This window comes from Gambusia affinis, unplaced genomic scaffold, assembly GCF_019740435.1.
Source record: "Gambusia affinis unplaced genomic scaffold, SWU_Gaff_1.0 Scaffold2, whole genome shotgun sequence".
NCBI classification, from domain to species: Eukaryota; Metazoa; Chordata; class Actinopteri; order Cyprinodontiformes; family Poeciliidae; genus Gambusia; species Gambusia affinis.
In genome coordinates, this window is record NW_025316835.1 from 117669 (window position 1) to 135699 (window position 18031).

Consider the following 18031-nt stretch of genomic DNA (forward strand, 5'->3'; position numbering starts at 1 on the left):
ATCTACGAGGTGCTGGTGACTTTAAAAGAGAGCATTTTCCTTGCTGTAGACCTGCTAGTTAAAACTAAAACATTCATTCAATATATATGTGCTTGATAGTTATGTTTGTACTGCTATTATAAATGGACATTTCTGTTTGGAGTTTGGCCATATTAAGATCTTAATCTGTCATATTTCTGCTAACTTGCTGTATCTTGTGTTTTCATACCCACTGAACTTTTCCCTGTTTTATCCTGTTACAACCACAAATGTGAATGGGTTTTATGTGGTCGACCAACACAATAGTGGTGCATAATTGTGATGAGGAAAATAACAATCAGGTAACAGGTAACAGGTGGTTTGTAGTTACAGCAACAAGTCCAAAAGCCACAGCTTCTGTTACACTTTCAAATGTGTGACATGTTTTGCTCCATATTTCAGGTCTTTAACTCCGACCAGCCTCTCATTCCCTGCAGAAGAAGGCAACCCTAATATTTTTGCTGCCTCTTCCATCTTACACTGTTTATATTCCAGGATTTTCTATGATGGTTTTCTACCACATGTAGTATTTTGTATTGAGATTGTAAAGTTTCATTTTGGTTCTTCCACATGTTCAGAGAGTTTCTGTGTCCCTGGGTCTTTGTGGTTGTGTATTTTGATTCCTTCACAGATCAGCCTAAATTTGACTGAATTTAAATGGCACACAGCTAGATTTTGTTTACTAAATTGTCTATTTTTTCTTGGTTTTTAAATGTATATAAATAAAGATGCCAGTCTCAGTTTTCAAACTTGTATGACCTTCCTTATACTTACACTTCACGATTATGCTCTACTTTTGTGTTGCCATAAAATCCCATTAAAAATATTAGACTTTGTGATTGTAATGTGACAAAATGTTAAAAGTTCAAGAATTATGATTACTTCAACATTAATAACGTGTCTTTAAGATCTGAATCTGACTTATTTCTATCTTTACACCCTGTCTGGTGTGCTCCTGGGACAAAGTCCTCAGTAAAAATACCCTTCGAAACTAGTTGTTGGCTCGGTTTAAATTAGGTATTTTTGTTGATTGTTTCATCCACATGGAAGCCTTGTTTAAGTATGCAGTGTCCTGTGTTTTTTACTTCAGGCGGAGCTGATTGGACAGAGCTTGTTTGACTACATACACCCCAAGGACATGGGAAAAGTGAAGGAGCAACTGTCTGCTTCTGAATTGCACCCTCGTGAGCGACTAATAGATGCTAAAAGTAAGGCGTTTTATTTTTGTCTTTGTGTGAGAGGTCAATAGATTTAATTCACCGCAGTGCGTTTAACACTCTGAGTATCTGCAGCTGGTCTGCAGGTTCAGGCTGACCTTCCCATCGGTGCGTCACGGTTGTGTTCAGGCGCTCTTTCTTTTGTCGCATGAAGTACAACAAAATACCTGTGAAAATTGAAGAAAAGGAAACCCAGGCAAACACCTCTAAAAAGAAAGGTGATCACAAATTGCTTGGCAGTTTCCACAAATGACCCCCAAATGTGGATTTATTTTGTGCATATTGTTTATGGTATTAAATGCATATTTTTATATTTTTTTAAGAGTCACAGAAATACTGCACAGTCCACTGCACTGGCTATATGCGCAGTTGGCCTACCAGTCAGATGGGAGCGGAAGGAGAAGCAGACAAGCAGGACAGCTCCTATTTTAGCTGTTTGGTGGCGGTGGGACGCGTCCATTCACACTCAGCTCCGCAAGTTAACGGAGAAGTCCGGTTAAACCACCGAGTTTGTTACACGCTACGCCATGGATGGAAAATTCACCTTTGTTGATCAAAGGTAAATTTAATTTCCTGTTGCAGGAGGGTAAGATGTCCTAGAGGATGATGTAGCTTGTCTATAGACGGACCATAGCTGGCTACAAGTACATTTTATTACTTAATTTTCATATATAAAAGAAACAGACCTGCACTGTTTAACATCATGGTGTTTATAAAGTGGTTGAAAAACGTGTAACTTAAAGCATTAGTGGAGGAGGGTGGGGATTTATGTCTTAACACATAAATTCCACTCCCTCTGCAGCTTTTCATTGTCTTTGAACTTTTTTCCTCCAACAGAGCAACAACCATACTGGGTTATCTTCCCCAAGAATTGCTGGGAACGTCGTGCTACGAGTACTTCCATCAAGATGACTTGCTGCATTTAGCCGATCGACATCGAAAAGGTAACCTACCTGTCTTGGTTAGTTTTCTTTAAGCCTTTCTAAAGTCCCTGCTGCATAAAATACACCAGCTTCAACATTGCTGCGATGCATATCAAGCTGCAAATTTCTCATTGCTTCAACTGGTAATTTTGCACACAGTATGTTTTGTCTAATATGTATTAAAAAAAAGAAGAAGAAAAAATCTCCCACAATCCCTTGGAAGTTTGGCATCTGCACATGTCCATTTACTTGTACTCCTTGTGACTTGTGAGGAGGTTCCATCAAAGATGTTTGGAATGGTAAAAAAAAGCTCAGAGCTGCTGTTTGTTAGATTAAAGAAAGGAGCGACGTGACTCACCGCAGAATGATGTGGTCGCCAGTCGACTACGTTCGAGAGGCGGAGCCCACTTGGACCACATCCCGTGACACGCTGGGTAGGTGACCCCCTAAAGGGAGCAGGGTGCAGAATGACAAAGACCAAGGACTAACTTGGGGATGCACAAGAGGCAGGTTTTTAAGTCTTAGACAGATTTTTTGGGGGGAAAGCACAACTATTAGTAGATGATCATTCTTTCAATAGACAAAGACAAAGGCTGGATATAAAAGTTGAGGCTGGTGTAAAACATCTAGCTCTCCTACTTTGGAATTCCTTGGTTTTTCTATCTCATGTTTCCAACTTTTATGGTAGGCAACTTTTTCTGTCACATTGCTCTTAATGAATCCAATGTTTGGCAATCAGATGATTCCACTCCAACATCCTAGAGCCAGTGTGTCCAACTAATTTTCACTTCGAGCCACATCATAAATGACCTCTATGGTCCGGTTATGGCAGAAAATATAGATAAAACTACTGAAGGTAGTTTTTGCTTGTCCATCTGTTCATGTTGATGTAAGTTGGCCCAAACTAAGAACTGATTTGATTTGACTGATAAAATACTATTTAAATACACAAATGTTATCTTGAAATTCTACTTCTGTGGTTCTGTAAACCTCAGAGGGACCATAGAAACAGCTGTGCGGCTATTGATTTGGTCTGCAAAAGCATAGCATACATTAGAGTACCTGAAACAAGAAAATAAAAACACCCATTGCTAAGGCGATATGAATGACGTGTCACCCCAACACAAATCTAGAAGTATTTTTCCTGGTTCATGCTTAATCAGTGCTTGGTAAAGGGTGACCTGCCTTATCATTCATCTCTCTCTTTCTCTAGGAACCTAAATTAATTTTAAAATTTTCTATTAGCTGACAATTTTCCTTCCTTACCTCCACTAACCCCTGCAAGATGCGTACAAACATGACGCAGCCATAGTGCACCCTGGCAGCTGACGGGATGAACATGTTCAGCACTGATGTTAGAAAAATGGCAGCCCCAAAAACCCTGTGAAGAAAACAAGGGCCGTCAATGAATCAGTACAGCCAGACTCCATCAGAATAGCTTATGTGTTTCAATGAAAATGCTTCATGGGAAATGAACCTTCACTGGGCCTTTTTTAAATATTTAGGTTTTATAATTGATTATTCCCTGGGTTTTGTTCTCAACCTTCAACAGCTTGTAAAAAAGATGAAGCTGAAGCTGGGTTCTTATTTCAAAATTAAATCTTGTTTATAAAGATTTATCATTTCATCACAGATTTAGTGCCTCTGTTTTATTGCATTGGGACTGTATCTCTTGTCCCTTTTTGTTAAAATATTTTCAGGTGTTTATTTTCTGCGCTCAGGTGATTTGATTTTATTAATTGTTCGGTGTGCAATGATCTTTCCAAAAAAAATTGCTTTCCAGTTTGCTGCTCCCTCAGTCTGGAATCAACTGCAAAAAGACTTAAAGCTGAAAGAAATTGTTTCCTTTAATGCATTTAAGGCCACTCTTAATCAGTTTGTAAATAAGATTTTTTTTTGTACATGTTTAGATTAATATCTAGTTTTATATTAGATTCATTACTACCTTTATGTCTGTGTTGGCTACACAGTCTATGTATATATCTATAGATATATAGATCTATAGATATCTCTAGATCTATAGATATATCTATCTATCTATACCTATATATATCTATAGATATATATCTATATCTATCTATCTATATAGATATAGATATAGATATCTATATCTATAGATATATTTATATCTATATCTATAGATATAGATATATAGACTGATGGGGCTGCAAAGTGGCGCAGTTGGTAGAGCTGTTGCCTTGCAGCAAGAAGGTCCTGGGTTCGATTCCCGGCCGGGGATCTTTCTGCATGGAGTTTGCATGTTCTCCCTGTGCATGCGTGGATTCTCTCCGGGTTCTCCGGCTTCCTCCCACAGTCCAAAAACATGACTGTCAGGTTAATTGGTTTCTCTAAATTCTCCCTAGGTGTGAGTGTGTGTGTGAGTGTGTGTGTGTGAGTGTGTTGTTTGTCTTGTATGTCTCTGTGTTGCCCTGCGACAGACTGGCGACCTGTCCAGGGTGAACCCCGCCTCTCGCCCAGGACGCAGCTGGAGATAGACACCAGCAACCCTCCCGACCCCATTAGGGAAGAAGGGTGTATAGAAAATGGATGGATGGATGGATGGATATATAGACTGATATACTATTTGTAATTTTAGAACTGGAATAAATGATTGTTTCAATAATTTTCTAATTTGTTGAGCTGCATTTATATTTGTGATCTTGACCAAATCTTTAGGCAGCTGGTGAAAGCTTGACAAACACTGTGCGTGTGTGTGTAGGTGTGTGTGCGTGTGTGTGTAGGTGTGTGTGCGTGTGTGTGTGTGTGTGTGTGTGTGCGTGTGTGTGTGTATGCGTGTGTGTGTGTGGGCATGTGTGCGTGTGTGTGTAGGTGTGTGTGGGTGTGTGTGGGCATGTGTGTGTGTGTGTGTCTGTAAGCTGCAGTAGACTAATAAAGCACCACATCTCCGAATCTGTCTGTCAAAGTGTCTCAGTCAACCTTATAGCCTGACACATCTGACACCTCTGTCATTCACTGAATGAGATAAAAAGACAACCCATTCAACCCACAAGCTTCTGCTTCACCACCACAGTGCTGCCATGCTCCCTCTTACCCAAAATCCCCGTCATCCGTTTTTTTGCAAAGCAGCATGTAAGTGACACTTGTAATATTCCAGCTGCTGCTGTTTCAGAAGGAAATCAGAAGGAGGATCTTTCATTATTAACTCTGTCAGTGGCATGTCCTTTTTTTCCTGTGAAGCTTTTATTACAGGATTGCTATCAGCTCCATCAGTAATGTTCACTGTGCCAAACAGTTTTAACCCTTTAAATCGCAGGAGCAGAAGAAGAGCTTCCCCTAATTCTAGTTCTCTTACTTATTTACTGAGTAAATTTGATGGTATTTGATGGTAATCAGGGTGACACCCAGTTCATCCTTATGAAAAAGGGCATCTTTACTGCTAAAGCTGAGTTTCCAGCACTAATACCGGTAACACAAACGACACTGACAGCACCCCGACCTGTTGGCAGACAGCTTGTTGGAGATGAATCCGCCTGGGATCTGAGTGACGATGTAGCCCCAAAAGAAGGACCCGTGGATCAGCCCCACAGTCTCTGGGTCCCAGTTAAACTGAGCTTTCTGAAATGGAGTTAATAAAACAAATGAGACAAAATGTTCATATTCTGGGGAATAAAATACAGAGTGCTTCCCTTGATTATCACATACTGGTAACTAATCTAAATTCCTTTCTGAATGTATGATGAAAAAGTGAACATTGACGTTTCTGTGTGTCATGACTGTGTCTGAAACAAAAGCAATATTTCATAAGGCAAAATAAGATTTAAAACCCTTCTTTTTATAATTAATTGTATATGAATTTAAGATGACTCCATGCAAGGCACAGAAGAACACTCAATAATAAGTTTTCTAAAACGAATTATTACATTTCCTTTTTACTTGAAAATATGTTTCGTGGGAAGTGAATGTCTGACTTGAAACTACTAAAAATTTACAAAATATATTGAAAAATTATTGTTATCATTATTTCTGTTAATCTTGATGATTAGGCCTTACAGCTAATAAAAACATAAAATTTAGTTTCTCCACAAAAAATTATGTCAAGGCCATTCAAGGTTATGCATACACATTGGCTACATTGCTCATAAGTTACTTTTTTTTTAAAGAATAAAAGTAAATCATCTTTTACAACATGCAATTCACTGAGACATGTATATCTTAAAACCTTTAATGCCAAAGAGTAAAAACAAAACAGTATTCAGTTAGCTTGTTGGATTTCAATCTACCTGAATCACTTTTGATATAGACTGTGTTGTTGTTCACCATCTCTACAATGGCCACGCCCAGGTTGCATCGGATGCCAAAGGAGATGCAGAAGCCCAGGCCACTGAGGATGGCAATGATGTAGCGCTTGGGCAGACCGCCGCAGCTGCAGTCCAGCAGGGGGGCAGGAAGTGGTGCTGATGTCACCGGCTGTCCATCTTCTGTCAGTTCAATGTTTTCCTCATCCTCAACATTACTACCGTCCATTTTCCTAAAGAGTAAAAGGGAATGGCAATCTGTTCACTTTGCTGCATTTTCATGTCACACTGTTATTTATATAGATTTATATAGTGTGTTAGTAAAAATCAGTAGCAAACAAGGATAAGGATCAGTGATCTGCTGTCATCAGGTTTCTTTAAGGTTTCTCATTCTTCACATCCATTCTGCCTCCTGAATCAACATGTCTCTGTTCACACCAGCCAGCAATAGATCTCCTATTACCAGAGGCATCTCCACAGTGCAGAGGGCTGCTGAAATTTGCAGTTTTTCTTCTGCACAAATTTAAGAGAGGGAAGAACAAGCTTTGATGGATTGTAATATTTCTTTCACATCTGCCACTTTCTTGGTGCAGAGCTTTTTTTTATTGGCACTAATTGTAAATATTGTCTTTTCAATGCTCAAAGAGACATGTGCATTTTATATATATATTTTTATTTAATTATCTCCATTTCACATTACTTTAGATTGTGAAATGTATCTTTCACAGTATTTTTTCATAACTACACTGTATTTATGTTGAAATTTTGACCTTAATGTATGGTATTATATTTTTAATTCTGTTTTATATATTGTATACTCTATCTTTGTGTGAGTCTATTTGCTGTTATTGCCTGTTACTTTGCTGCTGTTGCACAGATTTTTTTTTTTTTACATTATTCTACAGTATTCTATCTATTGCTATGTTTTTGCCTCCACTGTGCCTCTTGTTGCTGAAAGTAAATCATTCCCTCCAGATCCAGGATCTGATATTTCAGACAGAAATTAGGAGAAGTATTGCAAAAATTACAAAATAATTTTAATAATGATAATAATCATCATAAATTGAGAACAAATAAATAAATATTGCCACAATTATTAGTATGATTATTATTATTATTATTATTTGTGGCAGTGGAAATATAAGTGTTGGTAGTATTTCTGTTAGGTTTTACATCACTATTTTATTTTCATTATCTTATTATGACGTTATTATTAGAATTATGTCTTGAATAAATGCTAAGCCAAAACCCACACTAAACATGTCTGTCATCACTTTGTTCTATATCACATAAATGTCTTCTGTTTTCATAATGATGTTGCCTTTATTTTATTTTCTGTAATTCTATTTTTGTTGTCTTGTCTAAATAATCCTCCACTTTATTTTCTAAAGACAGTCGTCTGAATACATGTCTAAGCTTCTCCACCGCTGACAAATTCTTCTGTTAAGAATTTATTAGATGTAAAATATGCATTACTGCCTAAAAATAAAACCTGTGATTACATCACTGGCCTCCCTCTGCAAGGAATAGGATCAGATATTTCTTTATCGCCAGGATTTCTCATGGCAGACGATTCTACGTGTTCACCCCTGAGGTTGATCCTCATCAGCACCATTTTTGCAGCCTTATGGCTTAATTTCTGCACATTTCCATACAAATTAACCCTCTCACCTCTGCAGCTTTCCTAAAGAATCCCCCACAGTATTCTTGGCCTCCTCCTTCCCAGGTTTTAGCACCTGATTTTTCAAACTTGCAAAATCAAAAGGCATCTTTTCGGTTTTTTGTTTTTCTTTTATTCCAAAACAAAATCTTAGCTACTCAGTAGTTCTTATGAAGAAAACGAGAAAAAAAATATCCACTAGATGCCGCTTGTCATCCTCCTTCACTGTGTACCAGTTGGGGTTGACACCTGTGGTGCTAGAGGTCCCAAAGTGATGAGGACTTTTCCAACTTTTGGATCCGTGCAGAAGAGAAAAGTGTACCTCAATGTCCTAAGAGCAACAGAATCAGAAATGTAAAATGGCCCTTAAAAGATCCATTGAGGAGTGGTTTTGAACAAAGGGGAGCAAACTAGAGGTGTGAAATCCAGGTTTTAGTCCCAAAACATTGTGGCCCCGTTCTTCTCTGCAGCTGAAGAGAATAAATCGTCCAGATCCCCTCTCATCTCATAACCCATTCATTCATGGAGAGGAGGGGGCAGGTGTTAGTGGTTGTCCCCAAACCCAGCCCCTCGCTTTCACACATCATCCTCCTCATCAGCTCCCCAGCTCCACCTCTATCCATCCAGCTTGATTCATTTGATAGCTGCCCTGAAGACGAGCAAATGAAATATGCATAAGCCTGACATGCTGAGGAGAGAACTGCTGTGAAGCAGAATGGGTGAGCTTGAAACCAAAGACAGAGCCTTCAAAATCCAGGACAGCCCCTCTGTGTATGCCGTTTTTTAATAGTTATGAAATGTTTATGATGAAAATGTGTTTATATTTAAAATGTTTCATCATAAACATTCTCTGATGATAATGAGATGACAGAGTCCATTAGAGTTGACATGAAGCTGTGAATGTTACACAAACACATCTTAAAATGATGGGCACTAAACGACAAACAGAAGGGACGTCTAACCATTCATGCTGCAAATATATTCCCAATTGCAGATTTTTTTTTTAAATAAAAAGTCTTTAAAAATCAAAAATATGATTTTAAAATTAAATTAACAGACTGGATGATGTGCTCTGAGCATGAAACGGTGGGATCTATAATAGTAATCGTTGAATGTGCAGCTGGCAATCTTCTCCGCAGGATAGCTGCAAGCTGAGCACTTTCTAGTAAACAAGGTTCTTTTCTCTAAAGCATAATAGTTCTTTCTGATAATTCATGAGCCAATTTGATATTTTCCATCTGCCTTTTTAAACTTAATGTTCAAGGTTTTACACAAATACACTTTATCATAAATATCTTGAAATTATAAATCAAATAATCTAAAATAATTGATTTTAGATAGCCTCTTCTTTACAGAAGAGATTATTTTCTATGCAACCATAGTTTAGGTTTGGAGAACAGAAAATTGTTTATCAATAGGATTGAAAGAGAAACACTTCGACGTGTCGAATGCCATGTCTGCCCTCTAGCGGTTGGAAAGAAGAAGTGGTTGAAGTGGAAACAATCAAATTGTTATATTTCGCTTCTCTTGCAGTAAAAAGTTATTGTGTTTGAGTCCCAGCCTTGGGTCTTTCTCAATTAAGTTTTAATGTTCTCCTTGTGCATGTGTGGGTTTTCTAGAAAGGGTTTTTTGCATTGTTTGTCCTGTGTGTTGCCTTATGATGAATTGGTGACCCTCCCAGGGTGTAATGTTGGCATTACACCCTGAATGTAACAGGCAAAATTAAATAATTAATGAATAAAGATATCTTAAATAAAATGATACAACTTACAAAAAGACACAAGGCAAAATAACAATAAGAGTTAATGTGGGTGGCAGGAAGTTGGGGAGAATAACAGGGAAAAACAGGAGAATTTGATGATGTATAGTGAGAAGCTTTTATAATGGGATGAGAAACAAGTAGCTGAGAGAGCATTAGAGTATTAGAGTAAGTCGGCCATCCTTGTCCAATGTCTGAGGTTTTGTTTTCCCTCTCTGGACTGGCACTGATGGTATTAAACCCGTTTCTACACATCTGGTTTCGACACGTTTATTGTCTGGGCCTAATTTGGGGCAAATCTGTATGGTGTCATGCTCAGATGTTAAAAGTTGTTCCTGGTTCTTAACAGTTTCAAACAGAAGGGAATAAATTGTTTTGTGTACATATATACTTGTCTTAGAAGTCTTGATTCATAGCTACAAGTTTACTTTAGTATAAAGTTATGTCTTAGAAAATCATATTTATCGTGAAAACATGAAGAAACTGGACATTTGAAGAAAAAACAAATGGGTAAAAATAGTCATTATTTTATCAATTATGGTCTCTATTTGAATAGTTGTATAAAATAATGGGACCATTAAATATGTGAATATGTGAAATATGTAAATCACATATTTCCTCCTGTGGAAATGTGTGAAGCACATGTGATTTTACCACGACACGGTTCAAACGTCCGTATTTCCCGGGACAGGTCCGTATTTCACGACCTGTCCCAGGTGTCCCGGGATATTTGTAGAAAGTGAGGAAATGTCCTGTTTTTTGCAGGACCCGGTCCAACGTGCCATATATCCCCCCCCCGCCCCCTACGTGTGTGTGGGGCGGGTCCTACGTGTCGTGGTTTCCCCCCACCCCCCCACAACATGTAGGACCGGTGGGGGGGGGACAACCATGACACGTACGGCCGATGGGTGGGGGGAAGAACCACGACACGTATGGTGGGGGGAGAGAACCACGACACCTATGGTGGGGGGGGAGAGAACCACAACACGTCACGGTGGGGAGAACCATGACACGTGACGGTGGGGGGAGAACCATGACACGTGGGACGGTGGTGGGGGAGAACCACACGTGGGACCGGTAGGGGCCGGGTGGGGGGAGAACCACGACACGTGGGACCGGTAGGGGCCGGGTGGGGGGAGAACCACGACGTGGGACGGTAGGGGCCGGGTGGGGGGAGAACCACGACGTGGGACCGGTGGGGCGGGTGGGGAGCCACGACACGTGGGACCGGTAGGACGGGTGGGGGAGCCACGACGTGGGACCGGTAGGACGGGTGGGGGGGAGCCACGACCGTGGGACCGGTAGGACGGGTGGGGGGAGCCACGCGACCGTGGGACCGACGGTGGGGCGGGTGGGGGGGAGCCACGACCGTGGGACCGGTGGGCGGGTGGGGGAGCCACGACACGTAGGACCGGTGGGGGGGTGGGGGAACCGACACGTAGGACCGGTGGGGGGGTCGGTGGGGGGGACCACGACACGTCGGACCGGTGGGGGGGTCGGTGGGGAACCACGACACGACCGGTGACGGTGGGGAACCACGACGTGGGACGTGGGGGTCGTGGGGAACCACGACACGTAGGACCGGTGGGGGGGTCGGTGGGGGAACCACGACCGTGGGACCTTGGGAACCACCACGAGGACCCCCACCCAACCCCCCACCGACCCTCCCACCGGTCCTACGTGTTGTGGTTTTCCCCATTGGCCGACATGTCGTGGTTCCCCCACTGTACGTGTCGCGTGGTTCTCCCCCCCCATCGGCTGTACGTGTCGTGGTTCCCCCCCGTCCTACGTGTTGTGGTTTACCCCCCCACCCCCTGTCCTACGTGTCATGGTTCCCCCCCACCCCCCCGGCCGTACGTGTCATGGTTTACCCCACCCCCGGCCGTTCGTGTCATGGTTTCCCCTCCCCCCCCCCCCGCCCTAAGTGTCAAGGTTTCCCCCCCACCCGGCCGTCGTGTCATGGTTTCCCCCACCCCCCGGCCGTCGTGTCATGGTTTCCCTCCACCCACCCGGCCAGTGCGTGTCATGGTTTCCTCCACCCACCCGGCCGTGCGTGTCATGGTTTCCTCCACCCACCCCGGCCGTACGTGTCATGGTTTCCCCTCCACCCACCCGGCCGTGCGTGTCGTGGTTTCCCCCCACCCCACCCCGGCCGTGCGTGTCATGGTTTCTCCACCCACCCCGGCCGTACGTGTCATGGTTTCCCCCCCACCCCCCCGGCCGTACGTGTCGTGGTTTCCCACCCTCCCCCACCCCCCCGTCCGTACTTGTCGTGGTTTCCCCCCACCCCCCGTCCAATGTGTTGTGGTTCTTTCACTTTTTGTGTATTTGAAGTGAAACATCTCAAATTAAAGTATTAGGATATTATGAAAGTTTATGTAAGGAATTAAAATAATTTAGTCTGCAGTACAGACTAAATTAGTAATTTTGCTTCATTAATGCTGTGTTTTTGTAATTTGTAATTGTGCTTTGTTAATGTGGTAGTGTTCTCAAATTGTGCTTCACTTAACCAAAGTGAACGATTTTTGGGAAAAAACCAGAGCGCCTGGAGAAAAACCTGTTCTTGCAAATTTAATAAGTAAAGGTCCTGTCCAGAACCGGACACCTCAAAGTGTGCTATGTTCTAGTCAGTAAAGTACATTAGCCCTTTTGATGAAACACATAAGGGCATATTTCTTATTTTTGTGACAGATATGCACATTTGACATGACAAATTAACTTTACCTAATGGATATCTTTTGAAAAAACCTTTACAACCCGGCATCTGGGTTGTAAAGGTTTTGATTGTGATGCTTCTGTTTTTCTTTATTTTAGGTGATAAGATAAGCCTTCTGTTTTACTTTAGATCAGGCCCTCTGTGGATCTTCCGGTTAGATCACTCTGGCCACCCAGATGACCTCCAAATCCTCCTGGTGGGTCTCTCCAACGTTGTGACCACCAGGTCCTCCTGGTGGGTCTCTCCAATGTTGTGACCTCCAGGTCCTCCTGGTGGGTCTCTCCAACTGGGTGACCTCCAAGTCCTCCAGGTGGGTCTCTCCAACGTTGTGACCTCCAGGTCCTCCTGGTGGGTCAATCTAGCTGGGTGACCTCCGGGTCCTTCAGGTGGTCAATCTAGCTGGGTGACCTCCAAGTCCTCATGGTGGGTCTCTCCAATGTTGTGACCTCAGGGTCCTCATGGTGGGTCTCTCCAATGTTGTGACCTCCTGGTCCTCCTGGTGGGTCAATCTAGCTGGGTGACCTCCAAGTCCTCCTGGTGGGTCTCTCCAATGTTGTGACCTCCATGACATCCTGCTGGGTCAAACCAGCTGGGTGACCTCCTGGTCCTCCTGGTGGGTCTCTCCAACATTGTGACCTCCTGGTCCTCCTAGTGGGTCTCTCCAATGTTGTGACCTCCTGGTCCTCCTGGTGGGTCTCTCCAATGTTGTGACCTCCTGGTCCTCCTGGTGGGTCTTTCCAATGTTGTGACCTCCTGGTCCTCCTGGTGGGTCTCTCCAATGTTGTGACCTCCTGGTCCTCCTGGTGTGTCTCTCCAACGTTGTGACCTCCAAGACCTCCTGGTTGGTCACTGCAGCTGGGTGACCTCCAAGTCCTCCTGGTGTGTCTCTCCAACGTTGTAAACTTCAGGTTCTCCTGGTGGGACTCTCCAATGTTGTGACCTCCAAATCCTCCTGGTGGGTCTCTCTAACGTTGTGACCTCCTGGTCATCCTGCTGGGTCTTTCCAATGTTGTGACCTCCTGGTCCTCCTGGTGGGTCTCTCCAATGTTGTGGCCTCCAGGTCCTCCTGGTGGGTCTCTCCAATGTTGTGACCTCCTGGTCCTCCTGCTGGGACTCTCCAATGTTGTGACCTCCTTGTCATCCTGGTGGGTCTCTCCAATGTTGTGACCTCCTGGTCCTCCTGGTGGGTCTCTCCAATGTTGTGACCTCCTGGTCCTCCTGGTGGGTCTCTCCAATGTTGTGACCTCCTGGTCCTCCTGGTGGGTCTTTCCAATGTTGTGACCTCCAAGTCCTGCCGGTGGGTCTCTCCAACGTTGTGACCTCCTGGTCCTCCTGGTGGGTCTTTCCAATGTTCTGACCTCCTGGTCCTCCTGGTGGGTCAATCCAGCTGGGTGACCTCCAAGTCCTCCTGGTGGGTCTCTCCAATGTTGTGACCTCCTGGTCCTCCTGGTGGGTCTTTCCAATGTTGTGACCTCCTGGTCCTCCTGGTGGGTCAATCCAGCTGGGTGACCTCCAAGTCCTCCTGGTGGGTCTCTCCAATGTTGTGACCTCCTGGTCCTCCTGGTGGGTCTTTCCAATGTTGTGACCTCCTGGTCCTCCTGGTGGGTCAATCCAGCTGGGTGACCTCCAAGCCAGTCTCTCCTGACCTCCTGGTGGGTCTTTCCAATGTTGTGACCTCCTGGTCCTCCTGGTGGGTCAATCCAGCTGGGTGACCTCCAAGTCCTGCCGGTGGGTCTCTCCAACGTTGTGACCTCCTGGTCCTCCTGGTGGGTCTTTCCAATGTTGTGACCTCCTGGTCCTCCTGGTGGGTCAATCCAGCTGGGTGACCTCCAAGTCCTCCTGGTGGGTCTCTCCAACGTTGTGACCTCCTGGTCCTCCTGGTGTGTCTCTCCAACGTTGTGACCTCCAAGACCTCCTGGTTGGTCACTGCAGCTGGGTGACCTCCAAGTCCTCCTGGTGTGTCTCTCCAACGTTGTAAACTTCAGGTTCTCCTGGTGGGACTCTCCAATGTTGTGACCTCCAAATCCTCCTGGTGGGTCTCTCTAACGTTGTGGCCTCCAGGTCCTCCTGGTGGGTCAATCCAGTTGGGTGACCTCCAAGTCCTCCTGGTGGGTCTCTCCAACGATGTGATCTCCAGGTCCTCCTGGTGGGTCTCTCCAATGTTGTGACCTCTGGGTCCTCCTGGTGGGTCAATCCAGCTGGGTGACCTATAAGTCCTCCTGGTGGGTCTCTCCAATGTTGTGACCTCCTGGTCCTCCTGGTGGGTCAATCCAGCTGGGTGACCTCCAAGTCCTCCTGGTGGGTCTCTGCAATATTGTGACCTTCAAGTCCTCCTTGCTGGGTCCCTCTGACCGTATGGCCAACCTCCAAGCTTCCTGCTCCTTTGTCATTGTCTTCTTATTAAGATCTTCCGGTTTCCTTTTCTCTTTTTTGGCAATAGTACTTGTCTAAAAACTGTTTCTTTGGGGACTTTTGTAAGCTTATCCAAATAAAATGCATTGGCTTTCTTGTAGGCTAAATTAGAAGGGAACTGGTAATACATTTTCAAAGGTGCAGAAGGGTTCCAATAGTTTGAAGAGACTGTAGTTCACATCAAAGTGGGCTCTCATAACTAAATATTCATGGAATAAAAATGTACCCAAAAGGGAGAAGGCAGCTATCAGTAAAATATATTTTAGTAAATACGCTGAAGAACGGCAAACACTTGGAAGGCGACGCCTAACAGCTAAAGGCACTGGAGCCTCATCATGGTGGGTTCGTCCAGCTGAGTGACTTCCAAAACGCATGGTCCGCCGCCTGACCTGTTGGGTCTCCTGGACTCTATCATCTTGTCTTAATTCATCTGAAGAATTCAGGACTTCAACCTGCTCACATTCTGGAGTTGTCACTTCAGATAAGACTTTCTTTTCCTGGGGCATAGTTTGATTTTCATCTGCTTCACTCAAGTGAGAATCTGCAACGTCTTGAGTGCTTATTCCTAGTGTAGCACTAGGAATTACTTCTGTTGGCATTACTTGATTTGGTATTGTGTCAGATTGTTCAGACAAATGAATTTTAAGCTGAAGTACATCTGATGGTAAATGTAGAAGCTCTGCATTGTCACTACCAGTTGAAGTTGCATTTGCGAGTACATCCACCTCAAGATCATAAACACTCTGTTGCTCTGAAGACAGCTGGGTGATTTCTTCTTCATTTATTTCCTCCATAGCTTGTCTTCGCTGGAGGACATCATCCTCTGAAGTAGAAATCTGTTCTTCGTCAGATTCTGGAGCTTCAATAGAGTACAAAATAAACTCCTCAGCTTGAGTATCCTCAAATTTCTTTGGTGTTGCAAAAGAGGTGTCCTCTGACCCAGATTCACAATCCGTTGTTTCCACAGAGTCACTAGGGTGCTGTAGATTAGGTACATCATGATCATATTGTTTAGCATCCAAAAATGTAGAGCTGGCTGCACTCTGGTCTGTCTCTAAAGAAAATGTGCCCTTCAGATTTGCTTTATGAGGTTCTGCTAATTTATTAATTTTTTCAGTGAGTTCTGAAAGGTTTTGAACCCCACATTCAAGTTCATCTGCACATTTCAGCGCATCTTTGATATTTTCATCTACATGATCCTTGTCATAATTTCCAGATGAACTTGCAGTGTCAGGCACAGGTGTCTTTTCTAGTATTGCACGCAATTTCTGGAGCTCAACTTGCGATTCATTATATAGTTTGTGGTAGTAGTCCTTTTGTTCCCTTTCTCTAGATAGTTCTGTATCAAACTCAGAAACTCTCTGGTAAAGGGAAAATACTGAGCTTATTTCAGCTTGTGGCTGAGACAAACTTTGAGATTCTTTGCTTCGTTCTGCATCGTGTGTTCCTGTCAGAGGGCCACCACCCAAAGTGGATATCTGTTCTTGATCATATTCAGGAGCTGTGATGTCCAAAGATGTGCCAGAGGTCTGAAAATTAGGATTCAAGCTTACATAACGTGTGCCTCTAGGCTCCTCCGTCGTAGCAGCAGAGGTCTCCAGTAGTGCAGTTAGTGGAGCATGAGTTTCCACTGCAACACTATAATCCTGTAAAGTAGGCACATACAGATCATCATTTTCAGTGTCTAAAAATGTGTAAGACGTGTACTCTTTGTCCTCAATGTCGGAAGAACTTGAGGACAGAGAAATTGTTTCTTTGGGCTCTTCTACAATCATGTCTGTCATATTTGCTTCACATGGTCCTGCTAATTTCTTAAGTTTTTCAGTGAGTTCTGAAATGTTTTGAACCTTACATTCAAATTCATCTGCAACTCTCCGCGCAGCTTGGATATCATCACATGGTTCTGCTAATTTCTTAAGTCTTCCAGTGAGTTCTGAAATGTTTTGAACCTTACATTCAAATTCATCTGCAACTCTCCGCGCAGCTTGGATATCATCACATGGTTCTGCTAATTTCTTAAGTCTTCCAGTGAGTTCTGAAATGTTTTGAACCTTACATTCAAATTCATCTGCAACTCTCCAAGCTTGGATATCATCACATGGTTCTGCTAATTTCTTAAGTCTTCCAGTGAGTTCTGAAATGTTTTGAACCTTACATTCAAATTCATCTGCAACTCTCCGCGCAGCTTGGATATCATCACATGGTTCTGCTAATTTCTTAAGTCTTCCAGTGAGTTCTGAAATGTTTTGAACCTTACATTCAAATTCATCTGCAACTCTCCGCGCAGCTTGGATATTTTCATTTTCATAGTTATTGCCATCACTTTCAGATGAATATGCAGTGTTGGATACAGCTGTCCTGTCTTCATATTTGTGATTCATCTCATCCAGTGCTGTGTGCATTTTCAGGAGCTCAACTTCCAACTCATTATATAGTTTGTTGTAATGATTTTTTTGATCCTTTTCTTTAGATAACTGTGCCTCAAGATCACAAATTCTCTGTTGAAGAAGAACTAACTTGGTCATCAGTTCTTGATCGCTTTCAGGAGCTGTTGTCTCCAGTTGTGCAGGTTGTGGAGCATCAAATGTGTCTCTAAGGTCATTCTGTAAAGAACTTTCCTTCGTGCTAAGAACTTCTTTTGGATCTGGTACATTCCTAAATTTTTCAACTAACTGTTTGATCGTTTGAACTTGAAAGTCAAGTTTAGCTACAGATTTCCACACACCTTTTATGCTATCTTCCGCACTTTCATCATCATCATCGTCATCATCATCATCATCATTTCTAGATGAACTTGAAGTTTCAGGTTCTGCTGACTTTTCTATATGGTGCAGATTATATTTATCTACCGCTGCATGCAACTGCCTAGATGCTTCCAGTTGATTCAGAAGCTCATCCAAAGCTGAACTTAGTCTATCAATATCGCTACTTAAATATTGGGTGGTACTGCAAGATGGACTTGTGTCTTCAAACTCGAACATCTTATTTTCAAGCTCTATCTTTAAGTCCTGCCACATCGAATGCACTCTCAAGAGTTCAGCATGGAACTGAAGGAATTGGTTTATGTAAT

General features: G+C 43.1%; 1 protein-coding gene and 1 pseudogene across 1 annotated transcript; one reads left to right on the forward strand and one right to left on the reverse strand.

Moving 5' to 3' along the window:
- Positions 1-989: 989 nt before the first annotated feature.
- Positions 990-7937, forward strand: LOC122827642 (annotated as a pseudogene).
- Positions 2417-8420, reverse strand: LOC122827640 (vesicular glutamate transporter 3-like). The gene is made up of 5 exons (XM_044110540.1): positions 8086-8420; positions 6400-6647; positions 5616-5730; positions 3425-3539; positions 2417-2604 (listed from the first exon to the last, which is right to left on the reverse strand). Exons 1-5 carry the CDS (start codon positions 8181-8183, stop codon positions 2491-2493), a joined length of 690 nt encoding a protein of 229 aa, XP_043966475.1. The 5' UTR covers positions 8184-8420; the 3' UTR covers positions 2417-2490.
- Positions 8421-18031: the final 9611 nt, after the last annotated feature.

What these genes read in the sequence shown, in the direction of transcription:
- LOC122827640 (XM_044110540.1), bottom strand. Translation starts at nt 8,183, where the DNA reads ATGCCTTTTGATTTTGCAAGTTTGAAAAATCAGGTGCTAAAACCTGGG. An exon ending in CTATATCAAAAGTGATTCAG is followed by an intron (nt 5,731 to 6,399) that starts GTAGATTGAAAT and finishes CATTTCAGAAAG; the next exon opens with CTCAGTTTAACTGGGACCCA. An exon ending in AACAAGCTGTCTGCCAACAG is followed by an intron (nt 3,540 to 5,615) that starts GTCGGGGTGCTG and finishes TTTTCTTCACAG; the next exon opens with GGTTTTTGGGGCTGCCATTT.